The sequence below is a fragment of the Azolla caroliniana genome, unplaced genomic scaffold (genome assembly GCF_043228905.1).
Source record: "Azolla caroliniana isolate FFs.n. ecotype wild unplaced genomic scaffold, voAzoCaro1.0.p SCAF_13, whole genome shotgun sequence".
Lineage (NCBI taxonomy): Eukaryota > Viridiplantae > Streptophyta > Polypodiopsida > Salviniales > Salviniaceae > Azolla > Azolla caroliniana.
The window spans coordinates 13,841,529-13,867,388 of NW_028230448.1; the positions used below are offsets into that span (position 1 = coordinate 13,841,529).

Genomic DNA, 25,860 nt, shown 5'->3' on the forward strand with positions numbered 1-25,860 from the left:
CCATTTAAACCAAAACTGTTAGAAAAAATCTAAACTGTTAAACCATTAAACCGTTAAATCAGCGGTTTTGTGGTTCGGTTTCGGTTTTCAACTTAGGTCAAAATTCAAAATTTCAAATTTAAAATTTCCATTATTTCAAATTTTGAAAGATTTTTCCTAAAATGGGAGAGTTAGGCTTAAAAATGAAAAGGTTGTTTAAAATCAATATTAAAAAACCATCAAACCGTTTAAAAAAACTTAAAACTTGAACCGAACCGTTTAAACCATTAACCCACGGTACGGTTCGGTTTGGAACCGAACCGTTGACGATTGTTACATACTACTAGGCAAATGAGACTGAATTGTCACATGGTTCGAGAGATGGAGGGTTTTTAGGGCGTGAGAGGTGGTACTCGCACATGACGTGGTGAAACCTGAAGCTGGACCGAAAGATAGATGGATGTCCGCCTGCCCGGCCACCCCATGGGCATTTTGGGTGGAGAGACCCACCAGGGGTTGGCTCTCCATCAACTAAACAGAACATAAAGATATATGACCTTACAAGTTAGAACTTAGGAGTGAGGAAAAAAAACAGTTGGAAAAAACACATACAAGGCACCCCTCCTCTTCATACATACCTGATGGTAAGGAATGATGGGTATTACATAGATTCAGAGTTTGCTTTTGTGCATATCTGATGGTAAGGAATGATGGGTATTACATAGATTCAGAGTTTGCTTTTGTCCATATCTGATGGTAAGGAATGATGGGAATTACATAGATTCAGAGTTTGCTTTTGTGGGCCTATTGAAAGAATGCTCACGGAAGAATTGCAAGAAGAAGAATGATGTGGTTGAAGGATGTAGACTACATGCCGAGATTCTGAGAAGGAAAGGTTTGCTGGAAAAGAGTCCTTACCTTGCCAGTGCTCTCATCAACATGTATGCTAAATGGGGTATGCTCTCAAAAGCACAAGAAGTCCATGATACCCTACCTGTCCATGATCTTGTCTCTTGCAATACCCTCATCGCAGGGTATGCCCACCATGGCCATGGATACGAAGCTTTGAATTGCTATGGGAACATGTACAAGGAAGGTATTTCCCCAAATGCAATCACTTTTACTTGCATCCTCAAGGCTTGTGGCAACATCAGGGATTCTCATAAGGGCAAACAACTACATTGTGATGTAATGAGGAGGGGGTTATTGAAGGAGAATGCTGTAATTGGAAACGCATTGGTTGATATGTATGTGAAATGCGGTATGCTTTCAAAAGCCCATGAAGTGCTTGATGAGCTTCCTATAAGAAACACAGTGTCTTGGTCTTCCATTATTGGCGGTTATGCTGAACAATGGAGAAATTTTGAAGCATTAGATTGTTTTGAACAGATGCAGAGTGAGGGGCTCTCGCCTGATGCCATTACCTACATCTTTGCTTTGAAGGCTTGTGCCAATACGAGGTCTGTTCATCGAGGGAAAAAGATCCATAATCAGATTATTGCAAAAGGTTTTCTCAAGCAAAACCTTATGCTTGGCACTGCATTGGTCGATATGTATGCTAAATGCGGAATGCTCACAAAATCTCGAGAATTGCATGATAAACAACCTCTCCGAGATGTCATCTCTTGGAATGCACTTATCTCTGGCTATGTTGAATATGAGCATGACCATGAAGCATTACAATGCTTTGAACTGATGCAGAATGAAAATGTTTCTCCAGATGTCGTCACTTTCATTTGCATCTTGAAGGCTTGTGGGAGCAGAAAAGCTTTTGAAATGGGCAAACAAATCCATGATGAGATTGTTGCTAGGGGTATTTTAGAGAATAATGTGATGCTTGGAACTGCATTGGTTGATATGTATGCCAAATGTGGTATGCTTGCAAGAGCAGAACATGTTCTTGATTCTCTTCCCACCCGAACTGCAGTGTCTTGGTGTGCACTGGTTTCAGGGTATTCTCAAAAGGGGCAAGGTCGTGAAGCACTAAACTGTTTTGAAAGAATGCATCGAGAAGGTTTCTCTCCGGATGTCGTCACATCAATTTGCATCTTGAAAGCTTGTGGAGACATTGGAGCTATTGAAAAAGGCAAGACACTTCATGCTGAAATCATATGTGAGGGTTTGTTGGAGAAAGATATTGTGCTTGGAACAGCTTTGGTGGACATGTATGCGAAATGTGGTATGCTTGAAAGAGCACAAGAAGTGTTCGAAGAGCTTCTGCATCGAAATACTGTAACGTGGAATTCCCTTATCTCTGGTTATGTGAAACAGGGGCAAGCACATGATGCCCTAAACTGTTTTGAACTCTTAGAAAGGGAGGGCATGGAACCTGATGGAATCACCTTTATTTGTATGTTGAATGCTTGTGGCATAGTGGGAGCATTTGATAAGGGCAAACAAATTCATGATGATATTCTCGCACGAGGCTTGTTGCACAAAAATATTAGCTTGGGCAATGCCTTGGTGGGTATGTATGCCAAATGTGGTATGCTAGAGAAAGCACAAGAAGTGCACAATAATCTTCCCTTTCGAGACGTTGTCTCGTACTCTATACTAATTGCAGCATATGTAGAGAAGGGGCAAGGTCACGAAGCTTTGAAATGTTTCGATTGCATGCAAAGTGATGGAATCTCTCCAGATGTGGTCATCCTTACTTCCACTGTGAAGGCATGTGGAATCATCGGATCTCATTACACGGCAAAACGAATCCATAATGAAATTGCTAATAGGGGTTTGCTCGAAAAGACTCCAGTGCTTGCCAATGCATTGGTTGATATGTATGTCAAATGTGGTTTACTTGCAATAGCTCAGAAAATACATTTTGAGCTTCTTTTCCGAGACATAGTGTCGTGGTCTGCATTGATTGCAGGGTATGCACAACAAGGGCAAAGCAATGAAGCATTGGCATGTTTTCAACAGATGTATACTGAGGGTATTTCTCCGGATATGGTCACTTTCACTTGCATATTGCAGGCTTGCGGCAACATAGGAGCCCTTGACACAGGCGTGCGAATTCATGAAGAGGTTGTGTATGGGGGATTTCTGGAGGATGAACATGTGGTGCTTGGTAGTGCTTTGGTGGATATGTATGTAAAATGTAACGAGCTTGTGAGAGCACAAAAAGTGCACGATGAGCTTCCTATGAGAAATACAGTCACTTGGAATGCACTAATGACAGGGTACACCCGAGAGGGACAATACAATGAAGCATTACATTGTTTTGAGCAGATGCAAAGAGAAGGCATTGCTCCGGATACAATCACGTTTATATGTGTGTTGAGTGCATGTAGCCACTCGGGGAAATTGAATGAAGCTCAGATTTATTTCCATGAAATGAGCACAAGATATGGAATTTCACCAAGCTGTGAGCATCATACTTGTATGGTAGCGGTTTTTGGAGGTGTAGGGCAGTTTGAAAAGGCAATGTCAGTTATTAAGACAATGCCTTCTTCAGATTATATTCCAGTTTGGGTTGCTCTTCTTTCAGCGTGCCGGAAATGGGGGAATGTGGAGCTCGGAAGATTTGCATTTGATCGGGCATTATGCATTGATAGCAACCTCGGCGAAGCTTACGCCCTTATGTCTACTCTTTATGCTGTTGCTGGAATGCATGAGCACGCAAGAAAGGTCAAAGCCATGAAAGTAAAAATGTTGCGTCTTGGGGAATAACTGAAAACATATTCCATTGGATCATGCTTCCATTTGTGGGTTATATTGGGGGGGGATCACATCGTTTTGACACATTTGATATACAAAATGGATGTCCCCCGACAACACCTTACGGCTGTCAGGTTTGGATAGATAGAGACCGGTTTGGGGCACTTGCATGCAAGTGCAGAGACACTATAGTACTGGGATGAGAGACCCCTTGGGAAAATTTCCCACAATCAAAACTTCAACATGGTATCAGAGCCAAGTCCAACATCTAGTCACTTAAAAAGTGAGCAAGTTTGAAGTCGTAAAAATGAATACGTTAAAAATCCCCCGGCCAAAGTGTGCAAGCTCGACCTCTGCGCCAAAAAGTGCAACATTGAACCTCGAAGCACGCGGACAGCTACTATCTCTGAAATGAGAAGAACTGGTCCCTAATGGGTGTTTTGGAATGTGGTTCCCAGCTTGAGGCTGCCTTAAATTCAATTGGCAAGTGGTCCCTAACACCTTAAGGTTTTATGGTTTGGATGGATAGACCTGTTTTGGGAACCTTCTAGAGAAACATGCAAATGTGGAGACACAATAGACAATATGAGTATGTGTGACCTCCAATGTTTTTCCTAAAAAATTCCAATCCAAGCTATGACTATTTTTTGGCTCAGAGTATCTGCAGAAAAGCTAGATATCAAGACATGATCAGTGAGCTACATATTTACAGGAGTAGTAGAGGATATGGAGATTTTTCTCAATGATTCAAGAAAGAGATAATGCTTTACTCTCTAATGGACATAACACATCATGGACCATAGAGATAGATGTAGACTTCTATCCGCATGTGATATTAACAAACATTTATACTACAAGGACTCTTTATGTGAGATACGAACTGTTTATCTGTACTGGGCTTGTATATTACATCCCATATATTGGTGGTGATATATTTGTCGAATGAAGTCATTCATCAAAACTGATTTGTAGTCATTCATACAATTGACATAGTTATCCAAATGGACCTGGTTGTTGTATATCCATGGTTCTAAAATAAAAATGGATACATTTATATTTCAAGTTTCTAGACCCATTACATTATCGTGTCAATAGGGTCAAGAAGGATGAGATCACCAAACTGTTCAAGGAATAATCAAGGATAATAGACAATGTAATTAGAGTAAGCTATCTTTGTGTGTCTCATTTTACTATTATTATTATGAAAAAGCAAGTGAATTATTAGCATATGTTATTTAAATAGGGCATCCTTGAAGTTTTGTTCTATAGTCTTCATGGTTCCCACAAGTTCTTGCTTTTGAATTCACTCCTAATTCACATTGTTGCCACTTTCCAACAATTTGATGAACGATAATTTTATGATGAAGCGGGTTGCTTTGTGGTGGTTTTCATGGGCGAGATTTTGATTCAAAGGTTGCAAGCTTGGGGATATTGTGTCATTTACAATTCCCCAACAACAATAGTTTGCCAAGAAGTTTAAGCGTGGAAAATTTCTCAGCATGATCACATTACTAAGAATACGGGTTAAATTGAATTGTATGGAAATGCTAATTTTTGGCTTGATATATTTTTTATGATGCTTTGTATTATTGGTGGGAACCTTCAATATGTGGTGAACCCTCGGAAAGAAAATACTAATGTACAAAGTTTGCTTTAAAGCACAACAAGAAGTTTCAAGAATTGTAGCTAGAAATATCATGCAACCCACTTGATATGTGCCTCACATGATACACAGACTCTATTATTTCTTAGTTTTGTCATGGTTGAGTTTGTAATGATCATGGCTTTACGATTCCCTCTCATCTAATTATTAAAGGATGATGCATACGAAGGGCTAAATTATAAGAGAGAATGCATCTCTAATAATCGTTGGATCCTCATCAACACCATTGGGATCGTGGTAGCTTGTAAATTTTGTCATAGATATTTAGTAATTCTTATTTCTTTGTCATAAATTTTTTATTGTTCCCAAAACACTAAGGTGTGAACTGAATTGGTACGATTTTATGGTTAGATTTTCAAATTTCTCATGATTTGGGAACATGACAAAACAAGCAAATACCTCACTACATCCAAGTAAACACATTGAATGCATAGGAAAGCACTTAATAATACATATGATTTGCAAATATCAATCGACAACAATTAGGCTTGAGATAAAAATGAACGACAACACTATGGCATGATGACCCACCAACTTAACGACTTAATTATCTTAGTTTAATGATTTGTGGCTTAACTACAACAAATTGTGGGACATTGTTATAGCACTAAATTAATATATAGACGATAAGTTATAACTAGCAATTGACAATGGTTTGTTTTGAGCAAAAATCAAAACCGTAAACCCATGGCCCCATGGCTTAACAACATAATGCCTAAATAGTTCTATTCGAGGCAAAATCAACCCACATATTTGTGACTTAATGGTTCAATTTGAAGCGTTTATGTTCAAGGATATCTTAAATGGTTTGGTTTGAGACTCTTGAACCAAACCAAACCAAACCAAACCATCATCAAATGTCAAACAAGGGGGAATGATATACATATATATATGATTTCGGTCGCCACAATTGGTTGAATAATAACAATTCGTTATTCCAAACATGAAAAAAAGGCAACATTATCAATCAAGCGGGGCATTCGATCGAAGCAAAAGGCCATCCAAATATGGAGGCAGAGATAAGGATAAGAATGGGGAGGGGACAAGGTAGGCCGATCGGAACATGGTAGGAATAACCTTATTAAGTAGGGAATGAGCCTGTTCGAGAGTCACCTCGCTTCGTAGCCGCATGTGTGTGTGTGTTGTGTGTTGTGTGGACAAGTAGGTGATGGATAGATGAAGCTAAGATTTTTGAAGATGAGTTAAAAAGGCTCTCCAGAAAAATAAAAAACACACACACACACACAAAGAAATTGAGAAGAAAAAACCTCGGCCAAAGGAAAATGAAAGATTCTGTTATATAATTAAGGAATATTCTTAGAGACTGAAAACAGAACACAAAACCTCTGCTCTGTTCTGCTCTGCTCTGCTCTCTCTCTCTCTCTGTCTCTCTCTCTCTCTGTGTCGCCTACCGGTAAGCTCCCTCCGTTCCTTCTAACTGAAGCCTCTCTTCATGGCTTTCTCTTTCGTTTGATCTCATATTTGCATGCATAGATCTGTTATCTATCTCTGAAACCAGATATTTTAAGTGGAATCATACAGATCTAGCGGTTTCTTCTTCTTCCTCCTCTTCTCTCAAATGCATATTCTCATGTTCCTGTATTTCTTCTTTGAAATTTCATATTTTTCATGAGCTTTCTTTCTTTCCACCGAATGTACATTTCACGAAGTTCCCTTGTTTCAGATGCATACCATTCATGATGTTTTATTCTTGGAAATTTCAGCTGATATTTACTGTGGATTTGGCCCCTGATCTGTTCCCGGAAGACTACCATGGGTTTGTTCCAAATTATCAAGCAGGCTACTACACCATATGAAGGGCAAAAACCGGGAACTTCAGGGCTTAGGAAGAAGGTATGCATTCCTTAAAATATTACTTCTTTATCACATAAGAAGGAAATGATTTTCTTTTGATCTTCTTTATCAAAACCGAGTCTTTCACACCAGAGAAACATGAGGCAATGTGCGTCTTGTTTCCACATTAAAAAATGTATGGAACTTCTTGTGCATGAATTGGATTCGCCGTAGACATAAAACACATGAAACTTTAATAAAATGGAAGTCGAAATAGCTAATTAACTTGCATACAAGATAGAAGAAATGTATAAAACACCGTAAGAAAGAACAAATTAAAGCAAAGCTTCACTATGTAGATGGCATATCATATATGGTAATAGATCTAAGTAGATACCATCAACAAAAGAGATGACATTTTGGTGATCTGAGTCTGTGTGTCATATATTCATGAATGCAAGATGGATATTGAACCCAGGACTTTGTGTTAAGTGATTAAGCTAATGGTCTTTGGCCTACTTGAGAGGGATTTATTTCACTGATCAATTTTTTCTATATAATCAGGTTACAATCTTTCAACAACCAAATTATCTTCATAACTTTGTTCAGGCAACATTCAATGCATTGCCTGCAGAGAAAGTGAAAGGTTTGGTTCTGACTATTGTTACATTTAAAGTAAATCTTGCAAACATATAACTGAATGTCAGATTGTCTAGAAATTCTTCTATTTTAGTGTCAAATATAATTTAATTCTGATGCATGACTGTCAGAGCATGCCATAATCACAAAGTAATACTCAGAGACTTTAAGATTTGTTCATCTCTCTCTCTCTCTCTCTCTCTCTCTCTCTCTCTCTACCATGCATGAGATGATGCTTATAATGCTTTGGTCTTATGGAGATTCTCCTTGTTTTGGTGAGGCTACCACCTGCTTCTCTCCTTTGTTGAAGGATGAGCAAAGGCATCTTGTCACATAAATCGGAGGCTATTTGGAAGTTGGCAAAATCGTTACTTCTACCAAGAAGTTTATGGAACAGCCAAAATTAATCTCAAAAGAAGCAATTATGCCTTATAGACGGATTGGCTGGCCTTTGCATAAAGACCACGTTGTACCCAAATTTTTTGAGTTGCAGGATGCATATTAGGTCACATACTAACGGGCAATGATACTGCTAATTAATCGGGTTTAATGTTTTGTACTATGTATCTTGTCCTAGTGACACTTAGTTGTTGAGTTTCTAGGTAGTTATTCGACCTCCTTGATTAGGAATAAAATCCCTTACCTGCTATGGCTCTTGATCAATAATGAAAGTGGCTAATTAGTGAATTCTTTATGCACAGACAAGGAGATGCAGGCTGGAATTGTAAAATTAAGATTCTTAAATGCTGACATGAATTGGTATCATTGTGTGGTGTCTACAACTATGAGCGGCCCAATAGATGTTTTTTTCTCAGCTCTTGGGCAGCATTTCTCTCATCCTGAAAGATGGGCACCCTAGCTGGAACTACAATTCCCCAAGGATGCGCTCTTTTTGAGGGCCTGTTTGCAAAATTCCATCCATCACGTGACAAGATGAGCTGTGTACTTTGATCATTCCAGAATTGCGAACATCTTACTGAATATGTCAGATTTTTGTTTGTAATGTGCATCTAGTTCTCATGTAGAAATGGCAAGAACACATTATACGTTCTTTTGGAGTCTATGTCATTTTTGTTCCTTAAGTACATCAATTCACCAGTCCAATTATGTCTGAGATTTCTACCCCTAGCCTTGGCTGCAGTGTGCATCACTTCTTTCAGCTCATCATGTTGTCTAATGCTGCTGTTGAGCTCTTTTCTGTCATGTTTTAGTAATATAATCAGCCAACTTTTTCTTGAAAGAAAATATATAATGCTGAGAGATAGTCTACAAGTAATAGGTAAGTGTGCTAAATTTGGATATTAACTTTTTATTGATCAGGTTCAACAATTGTTGTGTCTGGTGATGGAAGATATTTTTCAAAGGATGCTATTCAGGTCTTCTACTTCTGGTTATTTAGTACTTCAACTTTAATTTCGAGGATCTGACAAGATTCTTAATGTTGTTCATAATTCCAGATAATAATAAAATTGGCTGCTGCAAATGGAGTAAGCCAAGTTTGGATTGGACAAAATGGGTTATTATCAACACCTGCTGTTTCAGCTGTAATCAGAGATCGTGTTGGGCCTTATGTAAGCAACTACTCTCTTTTTATAGACTGATATCTAAGAAATTTAAATTTATTTTAATGGATATTGGATTGCTGGCCTAGGGTGAGAAGGCTTATGGTGCTTTTATTCTAACTGCAAGCCATAATGCAGGCGGTCCTCATGAGGTAAACACTTTATACCAGTTTTCTACTGCACAAAATGGAAGAATGGCTTACAAAGCATTTCTCTCTATGAAATGTGAGTTTAGGAATACCATGTGTGATGCTAAATGTTTGACTTGGAATAAAAGAATTACTTGTTTGGCCATCACTGATTTCCTTCTTGCATTTCCATTTTGTAGTTGTAAATATGCAAACATGAGAATCGGATAAATGGACATAATGAAATGGATGTTATGATTCATGTTACTATGGTTCATGCATGATACATTATTTAACTGCTAAAGTTTATAGTTATTGTAGGTCATTGTAAGAAGGCAAACTGAAACTTTACCTCTCCAGTTTACTTTCTTGGAGGCTTGCCAATAATACAGCCTACACTCAGGCATGCAATTAATTTGTGTGCATTTCTACGGCAGGACTTTGGAATAAAATATAACACTGAAAATGGAGGACCAGCATTGGAAGCACTTACAGATAAGATATATGAAATAACAAAGACAATCACAGAATATCAAATAGCAGATGGTATTCCAGAGGTACATAGACCCCTATAAAAAAGGAATGCTGATAAGCTATTGTAGAAAAAGTTTATCAGCATCACTTTGATGATAAAGTGAACAATCAACATCATCAATTGGTGCACTATTGCAGGTGGATATATCACAGTGCGGAACATCAACATTCAGTGGTCCTGATGGCCCATTTAGCGTGGTTATCTTTGATGCCACTGAAGATTATGTGAAGTTGATGAAGTGAGTATGCGTAAAGATTATACCAAAATGTGAGAAGCTTGCATTATTAATATGCTTCATCTATTTTTCAGGTCTATTTTTGACTTTGAAGCAATAAAAAATTTACTTTCTCGGCCAGATTTTTCTTTTTGGTAAGTTTCCTTGATTTGCTAATACTTTGGTGACTGGGCAGATTCTTTCTGATGCTTATGGCTTGTTTGCTTTTGCATGTTTCTGATTGAACAGCTATGATGCTCTGCATGGAGTTGCAGGAATCTATGCACAAAAGATATTTGTTGAGGAATTATCTGCGAAACCAAGTTATCTGTTAAATTGCACTCCTAAGGTACTTATCCTGCTTTATTGTCTTTATTGAGAATGATCAATTAGTCAGTGTTAATTCTCATATGATCATTCAGGAAGATTTTGGTGGTGGTCATCCAGACCCAAACCTGACATATGCAAAGGAGTTGGTTCATCGCATGGGACTGGGTAAGACAGCACCAGAAGATGAGCCTCCTGTATTTGGTGCTGCTGCTGATGGAGATGCTGATAGAAACATGATTCTTGGAAGAAGGCAAGTTTTTGACTGTAGGTTCTCACCATAACATGGATAAATTTGTGTGCAGAGTCATTTTTTATTTCTAAGCGTTGTTGAACATACATGATGTACATACATTTGCAAATACATGCTTGACATGTCAAGATGTGCTTACGGATCTAATGCTCTTCTAATCTTGGAAACTTGTATTCTGAAGTCAAGTTTTCCTTACTGATAACTCATATTATTACTATGTTTCTTGGTGGAGGATTGATTTTGGGTTTGACCTGCAGATTTTTTGTCACACCATCCGACTCTGTGGCCATTATTGCTGCAAATAGTGTTGCTGCTATCCCATATTTCTACAACGGCCTAAAGGGTGTTGCAAGGTAGAAGGATAGACTCTCACCCATTTTGGAACTAACATTTATTTGGAAAGATCTCCTTTTAAACTAAAATTGGTGGTTTATCTTTCGCTAGGAGTATGCCCACTTCAGCTGCATTAGATGTGGTGGCTTCAGCCCTGAACCTTAAATTCTTTGAGGTAATGGGCATGTATGTAGGGCTTTGTTGTGCATGGTGTAAGATTGCAGTTTACTGGATTGAAATGTCTTCTTTGAATTTTTGAATAGGTTCCAACTGGATGGAAGTTTTTTGGAAACCTAATGGATGCAGGGATGTGCTCAATTTGTGGCGAAGAGAGTTTTGGGACCGGTGCATAATTTACAGGGCTTTATTCTTGCATGACACTAATGGGCATAGCTTCAGAAATCTAATTGTCTTCATATTTATCCAGGGTCTGATCATATAAGAGAGAAGGATGGAGTGTGGGCTGTCCTTGCCTGGTTTTCAATTCTTGCTTATAAAAACAAAGATGTGCCCGTAGGGGGGAAGCTCATCACTGTAGAAGACATTGTGCGCCAACATTGGGCGGTTTATGGGCGACACTTTTACACACGATATGACTATGAGGTAAAATAATATCTTTAGTTCAGCATGACCTTATGTAAGGTTTGAACGATGATACAGCTCATTGAAACTTGCTGAAGTATATATCGAAGATAGACTGATCTATGTAGCATTTTGTGACATAGAATGTTGATGCAACTGCAGCAAAGGATTTAATGGCCCATTTGATCAGTCTGCAGTCATCTATCTCAAATGTGAACAGGTAACATGGAAATTGTATAATAGCTGATTGAATCAATTAGGTTATTTGAATAATCTACCCACCATATTGCTTTAAACAGGATTATAAAAGAAACAAATACGGAAGTTGCTAATGTTGAGAACGCAGACGAGTTTGAGTACAAGGATCCTGTTGATGGGTCTGTGTCAAAACATCAAGGCATACGGTTCTTATTTGAAGATGGATCTAGGCTGGTGAGCAGGACATTTACAAATAAAATTGGTGGTTCGCCATTTTAGTAAATATAGTTTCTGATTAGTCTTGCGTTGATGCTCAAGTACTAAGCCGCAAATTGTAGGTCTATCGACTATCCGGGACTGGATCTGTGGGTGCAACTATTCGGGTTTATATAGAGCAATACCAGTCTGAACCCTCTAAAATAGGGATTGAGTCTAATGTTGCACTTGCCCCACTAGTAAGAAAAGTGAATCCATTGTTTTATATGCTGATGCCACCTCTTCTTACAGGTGTCTTATTTATTATTGTTGAATATATGTGCAGGTTGAAATAGCCCTTAAGCTGTCAAAGATGGAAGAATTTACTGGACGATCAAGCCCCACTGTTATCACATGAGTTTTTTCTATTGAGTAAAACGCTTTCGTCTTGTCTCTAATAAAAATATGTATAATCAGCAGCATTACTAACGGACAGGTTCTATATTGTTTGTAAGTAATTGAGAAAAGTTACAAAAATTGAAGTGTTATGCGGTATTTGATTATCGAATAAAACTAGGATACAATTTGTATCTATTCTATCATATTACTAGAGCCAAGGACATATCAATGTTATGCGTTACTCGTTTTTTTAATCAATTTTCAGCTTTATCAATTAGGAAGTTCCTTGCATTGTTTCTGAATTTTGTGAGCAGAACAAAAAAATGTATCTCTTCAGAATGATGCGCTTGTATCATAACATTTTGGCTAAAAGCCATCTCAAAAACTTGAGAGAATGTTGCCGTGGTAAAATGAATCATTTCTTAAAGTAATCTAATAAATGACATGCTGCACATATATATATATATATATACTGTGGTTTGAACACCACTGAAAGTGTTCATAAAGTACCAATGAATTAATTGTGACCGTAGGATACAATAGTAAGAAATATAAACAGCTTTGAACTGTCATAAAGTACCACGAACTCTATAACAATAAGGAGCAGCTATCAGAGAAAATAGCTAATTCCTTTTGCAGAGCTTACATGTCTTGGTGATCAATTTAGTGGGATGGGAAATTGGTAAAATAAATTGTATGGCACAAATTAAACCACAATCCTTACCCCGATCGTTTTAATGAACTGATTGTGAAGAATTGTGCAACCCTAAGAACTAGTGGTAAACTGATAATATAAATTTATAGCACACAAATTGAACCACAATCATTATCCATCATTTTTATGAATTTATTGTGAAGAAATTTGTAACCCTATAACATCATGCTAAATAAACTACAATCCTTGCACCAATGATCTATTGAACTGATTGTGAAGAATTGTGCAACCCTCAAAATGATTAGTGCAAAATTGATAATGTAAACAATCCCAGGTTTGATTTAATGAACTGATTGTGAAGAGTTGTGCAACCCTAGAAATGATTAGTGAGAAACTGATAATGTAAATTTTATAATATGAAACTATCCCAGGTTTGTTTAACTAGTACTTACTATGGTTACAGCTTTGTTTATAAGCAATTAGCTAGAGTGTTTAGATGATAAATGTATATCATGGCTTTGTCATCTGTGTTGGCATTATGCCAAATTTGTTAAAAATGCCTTCTTTTGTTCATTATTTGAGTTCACACAAGCAATTTTTGATACACGTAATAAGTAAAGTGCAAATTAACTAATAAACAAAATGCAACTGACCTAACATGTTCGTTCAGGTTACCCATAAGGAGGCAAACATATTCTCTTATTTATTTAACATAACAGTCCGACCTTTAGCATAGGTTTTTTGCATAAGGTCGTTTGACAAGCTTTTTGGGAAACCATCTATTATGTCAAAACTGTTTCCCACCATAACATAGGTTTCAATATCGCTTTATAATTTGTAATAGAAGTTGGGCTGCAGAATCTTTTGCTTTTTTTACACTAGGCATTGGCTCACCTACGCATTCATCAGTCCAGCCCTTTTCAGTAGTATGGATTTTTACAGAGTAAGTGAATCTTTTGGCATGAGCAGGACCCCCTTCACTGACACACCTTACAGAAGAAGAAATTGTCAGAATGCATGGTTTACAATATGTAAGAACATGATACAATTTAACAGAACCAAATTCTATAAACGTACGTAACAGTAATGAGATGCAAGATTTACAATTCACAATTTAACAGATCCAAAATTTACAAACATCTGGGAAGTTCCACATAGAATGGCATTCATATTTTGCATATATATGCTTACCTGTAATGTGGCATGGGCCACTGCTTTTTCAAACACGTATCATTCAACACCTGCCTTGTAAATATCTGGTTTGCCTTTTTTTTGGAATCTTCAGCCTCACCTGCTGCCTCAGCAGCTTCTTTTTGATCTGCCTCTTTTTCCTTCAATTTCACTAAAGCATTACGTGCAGCGAGCTTTTGAGCCATTTTTTTCTGCGGGTTTAGGGCAAGACCCACCTGTACACCATCAATAAAGACTTCCACAGTAGCCATATTGCCTGCCCTTGAAGATTTATACTCCAGACCTTCAGCTTGCTGTTGACACCTTTCTTGGAGTTCTCGCACTGGATGCATCGGAAGAGTATCGGGTGTTACCATTGGTTGCAATAGTGGTTCAAAAACCTGTCAAAAATTAAAGATCCTTAAAAGAAATAAAACAGAGCTGTTACAAAATGCCAAAATGACCTTCAAAACGAAAGTTACCCCAACATTCTATTAACTGAGAAATAAAAAATGACAAACCTGCCATATGTCATCTGCGCATAAACCATTGTCAAGGAAAATTGCCCCTGCAATAGATTCCACAATATCTCCAAGAACTTTAGGAGCCTTGAAATCTCCCAACCCAAAAGAGTTCACTCCAGGTTTATCCAACTCTAATGTTATATCTTTGACAAAATCATGAATCTGCAAAAAGTTCTCAATACTCAATACATGACAGAAAAGTGCACCACTTATTACATTTCGATCTTTACTCACCTGTCTCTCTAAAGCTGAGGATCCATGACGCAAATGCTTATGCAATCCATGTTTTACGGCAACACGAGCAAAATTTTCGTTATTGACTGCAGCAGCTCTAAGATCAGTCAATCGGCCTGGTGGAAGGTCAGTATAGGAGAAGAAAAGATGTCTTGTTATTAGGTGGTCTAACACAGCATCACCAACAAATTCAAGCCGCTGATAGCATGGCACACCAGAAGCAGGACGAGAGGCATGCGTTATTGCCTCAACAAGAAGGCTTCTTTCTCTGAACCTATAAGCTATAGATTTCTCAAGCTTATCAAACTCTATACTTCTAAGGACACTGTCTGGGACAATGCAGCCAGCTCTGGCCTTTGCTCCATCTTCCACATCATAACTGGAGGGGATACCAATCCAATTCATTAAATGACTTGCACCATTTGGACCACCCTCAACATAATACACCCCAATCAAAGCTTCAACCACATCAGCTAGAGTCTTGCTAGAAAGAACTCTATAAGAGCTCATATCTCCCTCAATCTCACCATCTTCGATGACAGATGACATGTCAAAGTCATCATCCACATCATCAATTTTGGTATCTTTTGTGACATTTTCTGCCCCAAACAAAGGGTCTTCATCCTTCGTATCCTCAGTAAAAACAGGTGGCACTCCTGGAGCTGTCCATCGACATGGTGCAAAACGGTCTGCCTGAATGTATGCTTGCAACCCTTTTTGAAGGGCTTTCTGATAAAGCACCATATTGCTGACATTTTGCTGCCTCATACGTGTCAACTGTCCTTCATGTTTTTGAGGGAAACGCAAGAAGAGCCAACGACTCACAACCCACTTCAAATATGCATCTCCAAGAAGCTCTGCACGCTCATAGCAAAATGTCTCTTGACAAGAAGCAGCAGTCAATGCCTCCAAAACCTAGAATAAACCCATGCCAAACATAAACAAGATGGGCAAGTTTTTCTACATTTGGAAATAAAAAACTTTAATGTAAGATAGGCATAAGTGAAGGAGTTCAGAAACAATAAATTTTAAGTGAAACAAAAAACTTTGATGAAAGATAGGCAGAAGTAAATAATTCAGAAACGATTACTTTTACTGCAGAAATGTTATAGCCAATCTCATGCTTGAGTTGGATTGCCAGTAGCATGCTTTCTACCCTTCTCATAATTGAAGGTAGACATTGTGCAGATCTAACCAATGGGCCTGGTAGAGGATGTACTACACACAACTCTGGAGGAAGCATCACGTAATATGTTTTGTCTTGCCCTTCTTCAGTGTTATTTGCTGCATTTTTTCAGAATCATGCAACAAAAAGAAAACCCTTTTATTACCAAGAAAATACAAAATAAAACTCTCAATGTTGCGAATATGTGAATTATATTCAATTTCTGGATACCTTCTACAGTTTCAAAACGAGGTGAAAGAAGATTTTTGCAGTGCGAAACTCCCCTCCCTCTAATCAACGGTTGTTTTTTGCACCTCAGGTCTCTTCCATACCTATGAAAGCTACAGTTTAGAGGATGGTGATAAAGAAGAACCCCAAGCATTAAATTCGATACCAAGTGTTCATACTTCTGTTTATAATAATCTGCATAAGAGCTGTACTCTACTGGACCAAGATACCCCTCTTTCTTTGGAAAGGAGCTTTCTGCATTTAGGTCAAAGCATATTGAATCTACAAAAAATCTTTTACCAGAATGAGCTGCTGTGAGGATGACACCTTTTAGCATACTTATATCATGAAACCCATCTGCCATCAGTAACATGCCTTCCTTTGGAACAATTTCACTCTGTTCGTCAATTATATCATTTGAAGAAAGAAGACCTGATGCTTTGACTATGTCAAAGTTGGCCACCGCTCCTCTCTTTCCATAGGTTGGATGTGGGACCTTCTGTCCAACAGTCAAGTTCAGCCGAAGCTTGGCAAATGCATACTCTCTCCGATCTCCACCTAGGGCACGCTCATCCGTTCCCAAATAAACATCGGGACGAGCACGTTGTAGTGGATTATTCCATGATATATCATTTGTAATTGATTCAATAAGGGGCCAGTTGATCACCGACTGAGAAGTTTGTGATTCAGTTGTCAGAGGAACAAATAGGTAAGCCTTTGAAGGATCCCAGGGTGTTGTATCAGGTTCAACGTCAACATCCAAAACAATGCTCATTAGGCGAACATGAAAACTTTTGATTGAATCCAGCTGCAAGGGAAAATATTCTCTTTATCTCCTTCTCAAGAAAGGAGAATCTATAGTATTATGACAAACACACAAAGATCCCAATGCACTGGAAATTGCGCAAATTCAATGGGGTTGAGTGACATCTTTCCTACACATTGTAAAACATGAAGTTTACTGCTATTTCCTCAAAGGATAACAAGGATACCTTCTTCCGAAAACGGCAGTTTACCTGATCAATGGATAAATTTAATTGACAACAATATTCAATTGACGTTTTCGTGGTTATGGTGCGAGCTACAAACAAATCCATAGTCATTGTCAAAACCTGCATTAAATGAAGAGGTTGTAAGATAGAATATCTGGTCTAATATACTTGATACTTGAATTTATCCATATTCACACCTCTGGGTCTAGCTCAGTGCCAAGAAGTACTGAGAAAACGGAATTTTCTGTGATAACAGAATCTTTTGACGAGCTTATGTCTTGGCATTTGATTTTGTACATATGTAGGCAAACATTTGATTGTGCTGATTCTTTTCTTGTGAGAATCCAATCACCCTGAAAAAGGAAATTTCATCATTCTCATGAGCACAAAAAGCATGCAAATATAGTTCGGCTATTCTTCATGTTTTAAGCAAACTACTGAAGAATGATGAAGACAGACTACATACTGTGGGCATGTTCTATGCTCTTTGCTAGAGAACTTAATGTTGAACTTGATTTATTGATCATAGTATTATTTACCTTTAGTACATCTGCAATTCCCTCTGGATAAAATTCTCTATGACGGGCTGTTCCAGGAATAGGTTCCCCTTCTTCAGCATTTTCTGGCTTTTCATCATCTTCAAGACTTCCTGTATCAGGAAGAAGAAAATCTGTAATAGCTCCCATTTCATGAAGTTTTTTGCAGGCTTCAAGACAGACATACTGGATTAATGAAACAGAAAAATGATTAGAAATATCATGAGCAATCAAAACAATAAAAACATTAACGAAATAACAGGGGATTCCAACAGCACAAGATGGCCAAACAATATAGGTACCTGTTGTGCTACCCGCATAGAGCTGCATAGTGGACCTTCAATCTTCTCGAAAGGGGCATTACAAGGAAGCTGCAACACACAAGAATATTCAACCTGTCCAGCATCTTTCTCATGCTTTTTCAGCCAAAATTCAGGCCCTAGAATAGAATATCTGCATACAGAAAAGTCAGTAAGAAAAGGTAGAACTATGATTCTCATTACTAGGACATGTGTTTAAATACCAACAATGAATATCAAACCTGTCACTTGGAAGTTGAGAACAATAGAAATGAACTAGTCCCACAGCAGAGTTAAGGCTCACAACAGCCCCAGTTCCTTCAACTTGATAAACTGTCCCCGATGCCAGTTCAGCAGAAAGCAACTTTGAAGAGCCTTTCAAATGACTCAAATCTGACCTCTCAATGGCTTCCTTTCTGAGTGTTTCTTCGCTGTTTCTTGCATTTCGCAAGAATGCTTGATGAGTCAAGTTTTCTCTGAGAAGAGGATTAAACAATCAGGATTAAATCAAAATTGGAAGTATTACAAAGCAAAACACTAAACACCGTAGTGAATCATTACTTCTCAACCATCAATATATAATCCGATCCAGGTTTGCGTGCACGACCACGTGACTGTATGTATGCCAGAACCGTTTTAGCAAGATCAAAACGAATAACAACATTGCATTGTCGTATATCCAAACCCTCCTCAGCAACACTTGTTGCAACCAGCAAAGTCACCTAGTGACAATGACTTGTTGGTAAATTTAAAGGGATGAAAAGTCAAAAAGGTGTATGAACATGAGAATATGCATGATTATGTAGAAGAATCTCAACATACTCTGCCATCCTTGAACTTTGTGATGGTTTCTTGCATTTGACGTGTGCGCATGTCTTGGTTATTATTATGTCCAATCAAGCTTGCACACCGTACAAAGTTAAGAGACGGAAGTTCTGCAAAAACCTTTTCACAAAAGGAAAACGTTGTCTTGTAAGTTCCTTGAGAACAGAAAAAAGAGAACAAGCCCGATGTTTAGATGTAAACCTTCGGAAGAACTAATGCTGCCACCACACGCTCCACAAATATGATTGCACGGAAGTCTTCAGTATGCTGGTATCTCAATAGAATTTTAATTAAAGACTGAACCTTAGGAGTAACTTTCCCATCAGCAACAGCTGCCCCTAGTACCTCATCAACATGCTCACCGCCAGAAACAACTGACAATAACATACCAGAAGTTAACATATTCTGAAATTATGGCTTCAATTTTCTAAGCATTATACATTCAACATCATCATTTACAGAGTAAAAAACTAGAGTATAGCCAGAATATCATACATAGGATCCAGAAATTTATGCTTCTTATGAAACATAACCATATATGTATGCTTTAGTTAAATAAACTCTATATTCTATGTCCATAACATTAATACAATAGAACAGAGAAATAATAAGAATTTTTCACAAAGTGGAAAGACACAACATGTTTCTGTTAAATTTACTTTTCTAGTACGAACGTTAACAGTTGTATAGAGAGTCTCTCACAAACAACCATATTATTTATGTGTGCATATACATATACATATGTATGTAGCATACATATTATATATAGAAAGCGTCCTATGAGGCAAATGATAAGAACAAATGTCAGTGTTGTCTGAATGGAAGGAAATCTTGAGTGAGATGGAGACATGGCTAGATGAATGGATACATGATATATCACTGCAGAAGGAAAGAGCAGCAAAAGATATATTAACTTCTATAGGACCATAATGGCCAATGTGATCTAACAAAAATAACAGGAATAGTCATAACGAATACCAGATTACAATAGACAGAGGGTCTTCAAAATCTTTAGCACATGATATGCCTATTTCAAGACCTTGAGTAGAATCTAAATTCAAAACTGGGTTATTATTGTTTATACAAACAATTTCATCAAAACAATACCTTGAGTGTCAGGCAATTCTCCCTCTTCCATCTCCATTGCTTCCCCTTCTTCTCTACAAACAGATCTCATGGTCTCTTCATCAGAGCCTTTGGAAGAAAGAACTGCTCCCTCTGTAAGGTTACATTTTAAGAGGACCACCAATTTTTCTAGATACGATTCTTGAAATTTGACATCCAATTGGCGATTTGCACGCTCATCATTTTGGAGAGCAGTTAGAAAGGATAATGTGACCTAGAAAGATACAAAACTTAATAAAGCATAGCACGAACAAAATTTGAAAGAAAAGACTTATAAGTCAGTCAAATCTGTACCTTGTAAGCACACCATTGACCTAGTTCCTCAAGTGCATAACATATAGCTCTCAACTTTTGAATAAGATTTGCAGCACCATCATTTTCGGTCCTTTCAGAGACACCATAGATAAGATGTAGCTCCTCTTTTGATCCAGCATCACGAGCACCCATAAATTTCCATTTACTTCTTTTGGAACTAGAGGCTGCCACTTCTTCAATGGTAGTTTCCATCTGTTTTATCTGCTCCCACAAGGATACAAGCAATGCAGCCTTATCATATATAACAACAGTTTCAAGTGGCATTGGAACATACTTTTCAAGCTCCTTTCTATCTTTGATGGTGCAAACAATTGAGTCAAGTTTGGTTTCCAGATTTCTAATTTTTATTGCACAGTCTTCTTGATTGGACACACCTGAAAATAATATGCCCTGAAAAGCTTAAAAAAGGTCGAGAATTGTCCTGCAGTTGGAAATAACAATATATGCATGGCACAATTTTTTGCATGTTGTAGCAAAGATTACTAGGAGTACTTAACAAGTTATTAGAAATTATTCGGAGAAATACTAGACCTTTATTAAAAAACAAATTTTACCTTTCAAATTCACGGGCGATGCAGTCATTCCAAACACAGCGGGTCTCTTATCTTTGGGAGTGGTATGATAAAATTCAGACATTACCAAAGAATAAGGATGCTTCTTTACAGCATGGTGACATTCATCCAAAATAAGTAAATGTATAGAATCCATCTTTACAATACTGTGTCGCAGGATATTTAAAAGAATCTGTGCAGTCATGACAAGGACCTACATAAACAGAAAAAAGTAAATATCAGTTTGTATTATTATACATTGACAGTATTGATTCATGTACCAATCTTACGTCTTTGGTTTCAAACTCACGATGCCATCTTCGTGCATCCCAAAAGTCCTGTCCCATTTCTCCACAGTAATGGCCAACAAGAAAATCAGTTGTTTCACGAATTACTTCTGCTTGCTACATTCAGGAAACAGAAAATATTAGAATAAGAACGTAGATGTTTTGAGTCATAATTTACATTCCCAAAGAAAACATTTAATAACTCCCATCATTGTTCCAAAACAATTCTTGTGCTACATATAGATCTATTTTGACAAATTCATATGGTTTATATAATGTTTGTCAAGATAAATAAGCTAAATACAGTAGATATGCATAGTATGCTAAACATTGTAATCTTCATCTATCCAGAACTAATCTGCGACTCAAAAAGATATTCACATTTTAGTGCACTTATCAAGATTACATGGAATACCTGATAAACTAATGGAACTTTGGGAACTAGGAAAACTGCCAACATTTTTTTTTTCTGTTCCTTCATTGTTGTGTGCTTGCTTTGCATCAATAGAACAGCAATTAAGGTTTTCCCTGCACCGGTTTCCAAGAATGCTATTGTGTTTTTTGTCTTTGCTTGTTCAAGAACTTCAAGCTGATATTTCCGAGCTTGCTGCTCCGTTGACTTTCCTTTGGCTTGATTTGAAGGTTCGTCGACATTCTGTTGTTGAGATCCTTCTATTTCCTTCCTTTGTATCTCTCTTTCTCTTTCAATGTCTCGAAATCCTCGTTTATATACTATACTACCGTTTTTATCTCTTTGAATATACATTCTTTCTTGGTCTCTTTCCCAGCAGCTCTCTCTTTTTCTTCTGCGTTCAATGTGCCTTCTTTCACAAGCACCATGCCGCCTTGTGGATGATCCTCTAAACCTCCCATCCCTTTCACTTCCCCTCCACCATTTGTACCCTTTTTGTTTATCTGAAATCCTATCCATTGATCTTGACCTTGATCTTGACCTGGACCTAGACCTGGACCTGGACCTGGACCTGGACCTGGAACTCACAAGGGACATATTCAGCCTTTGTCTTCTTTCATCTCTTTCAATATGCCCAATATGCCCATCATTCATTGATTCATCCCTTCCTCTCTTCCTTACATGCAATCCATGACTTGGCTTTTCTTTTGATTCTCCTCTAGGTGGACTCACTTTACATTGCGTTTTTGAATCATATGTACTGTCAATGTCCAAATAAGTGATTTCAGATTTGTTTGCTTGTCTGGAATCAAACAGAACTTCTCTCAAGTTGACCTCTATACATTGTGCATTTCCTTCAACATGCATCACCACATTTTCCATTTCCTTACAAAATCTTTCTGTAGCCTTTTCGATCTATCAGAAATTAATCCAGCAGAAGAATCTCCAATTCTATCACAACATGTGATGTTTTTGTCTTTTTCATTCAGAAACGGAGCTTCAAAGGTAGAAAATGCATTTGCAACTTGAATAATTTTTCAGCAGCAGCAGCAGCTATAAATAAGAGATGAATCTGCAAATAAAATGTGATTACATTCTCTTTCAAATCAGTAGTACATCCATAGAATTACAACATAGTTGATTTTCTGCTTTATTTTACCAGACATTGTCTAAGATTCACAGCATACAGTATTTGCTCATATAGGTCACTTTGGCCTTTGGAAGATCATAAATGTTAGTATAGCATTTTGTTCAATTTCATTTCTTTCCGTCTCACATAGCAAACAAAGCGTAATTGACAGATCCACATGTTATCACATTGCACTGAATAGAGACTTCGAGATATAAAGGGATGGAACCAAATGAGCAATTTTTGAAATGCAACAATCATTAATAAAACCATTTGAGATCTCCTGCATGTGATGGCAGTTAAGCGTTAATCATGGATACAAGCACCTTGTGAAAAGTTGCTAGAAGTGTTATTGTTGGAGGCTGACAGCCCCAAAACTAATCTCTCCCTTTTACAGAAACACACGAGAGAGAGACAATGTGCACATTTGCAGTTCCACGAGCCACGAACGAAGTTGTGGTTATTTGATACACTTGTCACACCAACTCTTCTCTATGAAGTAGAAACACGGGGACCGAGTCTTAAAAAGGTGAATCATTGGAAAGATTTAGAGAGACCACTAGTGTCAATGATTGCCCTCATGATAAGGGCCAAAGCATCGGTGCCCCATGATATAATCCGGATAGAGATGGGAGCAGCACCTATAATCACTGAGGCATTGTTCCGATCAATGACATGTATCCAACATCTTTGGGAGCTCCCGAAACAAAGATACCCAAGATGGGCACTTATGTCATCAAGACAACTCGCTGAAAATAGAGACATTCATTGTTGGTATGCTGAAATGCAGCAATGGTTCAAGTCACATGGCATGAGTATAAATGCACTACCCCCATTCCAATATAGCTTGGACTCTCCCCAACTAAATATGGCCAAAGTGGAAAAGAATAGAGTGATTCGAACTGATATTATTAACTTGGAAAACAAGATAACATAGATCAGCCCCGAAATTTAACTTGGTACGAAGATGACCCACAACAAGACACACTTCTTACACACATAAGAGGATGGATTCATACATCTATCCTATACACTGCGCATTGTGATAGGGCAGCTGTGAACTTAGCTAGAGACTGAGGTAGGCAGATATACACGAATACCTCTAAAACAAAGAAATTGCCAATTGTGTCATCAAGTAGTGGAATCCGAAGAACACTATGTTTGTCACTGTAGTGTCTTTTATGAAACCAGAGGGAGATACCATTGCCTCTTAAAGCAAGGTTTTGGCCCGCTACGCAAGGTAATGGAATATGAGAACCAACGGTGCCAAGGACTTTTCTTGCTAGAGCTCAAGAGACATCGGGAAAAGTTGTTGAAGAATACAGCCACACAAGCTCATCCACAAAGAACAATCACAACTTTCTTTAGCCCCATCACTCGTAATGCTACAAGCCAATCAAGCGATACACAAATGGGCTCCCAACCTGGATATAACAAAAGGGTTACAATTGATCGGGCAATAGCAATTTGTCGTGCACGTAGGTCCCAGCCCCATGGACCACAACCTCAACACCCTTGTCATTGACAAATAAAAGCCATTATCTCCCGCCATCGCAGGTGCTTGCCCCACTTCGGAGACCTTTCCATTCTAGACCAACCTATGCTAGAGATCTTTTGAAGACAAAAGTTACAATATATCTAACTTGAGAATCAAACATAAAAGACGTTAATATCTCTCTCTCTCTCTCTCTCTCTCTCTCTCTCTCTCTCTAACCCCATCACTCCTAATGCTAGAAGTCAACCCCAAGATACACAAATGGGCTTCAGACCAGGACATAACAAAGGGGTTACAATTGATCGAGCAATAGCAATTTGCCGTGCACGTAGGCCTCGGCCCCATGGACCACAACCTCGACACCCTTGTCATCGACAAATAAAAGCCATTATCTCCCGCCATCGTAGGTGCTTCCCTCACTTCAGAGACATTTCCATTCTGGATCGACCTATGCTAGAGATCTTTTGAAGACAAAAGCTACAATATACCTAACTTGAGGATCTCACATGTGCCAAAAACCAGATTCCCTCATTTCTTTTCTTTTCATGTTATTTACTTTTATATTTACTTTGCAATATTTATTTTATTTTGATTTGTTCTCAAAGACGAGACAACACTTAAGATGTAATCTCTTATTTGGTCTTATAGACCATTTTGGCCTCTTAAAAGACGTTAATATATCTTTCTTTCTTTCTTTCTCTCTCTCCGAAGACGATAATATAATCTATCTATCTATCTATCTATCTATCTCCAGCCCAAGTGGCACACCTCAAAGAAAACATGCCACGAGTGCTTGATGCAAGAAAGGAAGGTAAATAGGCCATATATAGAGACGGCAAGGTCATTATTACAAAGAAGAGAACCGCATGACAATATATGGCCTATGAGACCCTACGCATGACCATATGGAATTGCAAGGGCTCCCTACAAACAGATGTCGGATATTTTGAAGATACATTGAAAAACACAGATATTGCTATGTATACAGAGACTCACCAATGCATGGCTAGCAAACTCCCCGAGGTACAAGGATATAGATGGGAGTCAATATGTCGCCCCCAAACTCGGACACGAGGAAGCACTAGAGGTTCAGGAGGAGTGGTTGTGCTATACAAAGAGGAGCTCCATGGTAGAGTGCATGTTGTCCATAAGGATGTAGATGCACACTACATGTGGATACGAATAAAAGGAGGGGATCTTAGGGAGTTATATATTGCAATTTGCTACTTTCCACCTGCCTACTCAAGGTTTGCACCTCTAGGTGAATCACCATATCTACCACTATATAATGATATCATAAGATTTGCTACTATGGGGGACATAATACTATTAGGAGATTTTAATGCACGAACCAAGGATGAACAAACAACTATGTTTAACACCAACAAGGCTGTTTATGGAGAAGTTATAGCGGAAAAGGTTGGTCTAAAGCGACAAGCTCAAGATATGAGTGCTAGAAC

General features: G+C 38.0%; 3 protein-coding genes across 4 annotated transcripts; 2 read left to right on the plus strand and 1 right to left on the minus strand.

Annotated features, from left to right (window-relative positions):
• The first annotated feature begins 616 nt into the window (after positions 1 to 616).
• LOC147856218 (pentatricopeptide repeat-containing protein At2g33680-like) lies at positions 617 to 4,628 on the plus strand. Its single transcript, XM_087329674.1, has one exon. The coding sequence runs from the start codon at positions 733 to 735 to the stop codon at positions 3,646 to 3,648; it is 2,916 nt and encodes a 971-aa protein (XP_087185800.1). The 5' UTR covers positions 617 to 732; the 3' UTR covers positions 3,649 to 4,628.
• Positions 4,629 to 6,694: 2,066 nt separating this feature from the next.
• Positions 6,695 to 12,733, plus strand: LOC147856219 (phosphoglucomutase, cytoplasmic 2-like). 2 transcript variants are annotated; one of them, XM_087329267.1, is made up of 19 exons: positions 6,695 to 6,713; positions 7,024 to 7,153; positions 7,658 to 7,739; positions 9,053 to 9,108; positions 9,190 to 9,303; positions 9,384 to 9,446; positions 9,860 to 9,979; positions 10,095 to 10,195; positions 10,267 to 10,326; positions 10,421 to 10,520; positions 10,594 to 10,751; positions 11,009 to 11,104; positions 11,196 to 11,259; positions 11,348 to 11,429; positions 11,512 to 11,687; positions 11,810 to 11,886; positions 11,966 to 12,098; positions 12,203 to 12,319; positions 12,406 to 12,733. In XM_087329267.1, the coding sequence occupies exons 2-19, from the start codon at positions 7,073 to 7,075 to the stop codon at positions 12,475 to 12,477; spliced, it is 1,752 nt and encodes a 583-aa protein (XP_087185393.1). In that variant the 5' UTR covers positions 6,695 to 6,713; positions 7,024 to 7,072; the 3' UTR covers positions 12,478 to 12,733. The 2 variants fall into 2 exon arrangements, with proteins under 2 accessions (XP_087185393.1, XP_087185394.1); XM_087329268.1 differs by lacking the exon at positions 6,695 to 6,713 and adding an exon at positions 6,791 to 6,859 and having other exon boundaries at positions 7,035 to 7,153.
• Positions 12,734 to 13,795: 1,062 nt separating this feature from the next.
• On the minus strand, positions 13,796 to 23,046 carry DCL1 (dicer-like 1). The gene is made up of 20 exons (XM_087329673.1): positions 21,780 to 23,046; positions 21,368 to 21,481; positions 21,081 to 21,291; positions 20,506 to 20,900; positions 20,194 to 20,425; positions 19,288 to 19,460; positions 19,084 to 19,206; positions 18,823 to 18,983; positions 18,504 to 18,737; positions 18,265 to 18,415; positions 17,966 to 18,148; positions 17,624 to 17,779; positions 17,451 to 17,546; positions 16,614 to 17,242; positions 16,438 to 16,538; positions 16,132 to 16,325; positions 15,042 to 15,956; positions 14,805 to 14,969; positions 14,305 to 14,684; positions 13,796 to 14,102 (listed from the first exon to the last, which is right to left on the minus strand). Exons 1-20 carry the CDS (start codon positions 22,656 to 22,658, stop codon positions 13,931 to 13,933), a joined length of 5,664 nt encoding a protein of 1,887 aa, XP_087185799.1. The 5' UTR covers positions 22,659 to 23,046; the 3' UTR covers positions 13,796 to 13,930.
• Between the last annotated feature and the right edge of the window lie 2,814 nt (positions 23,047 to 25,860).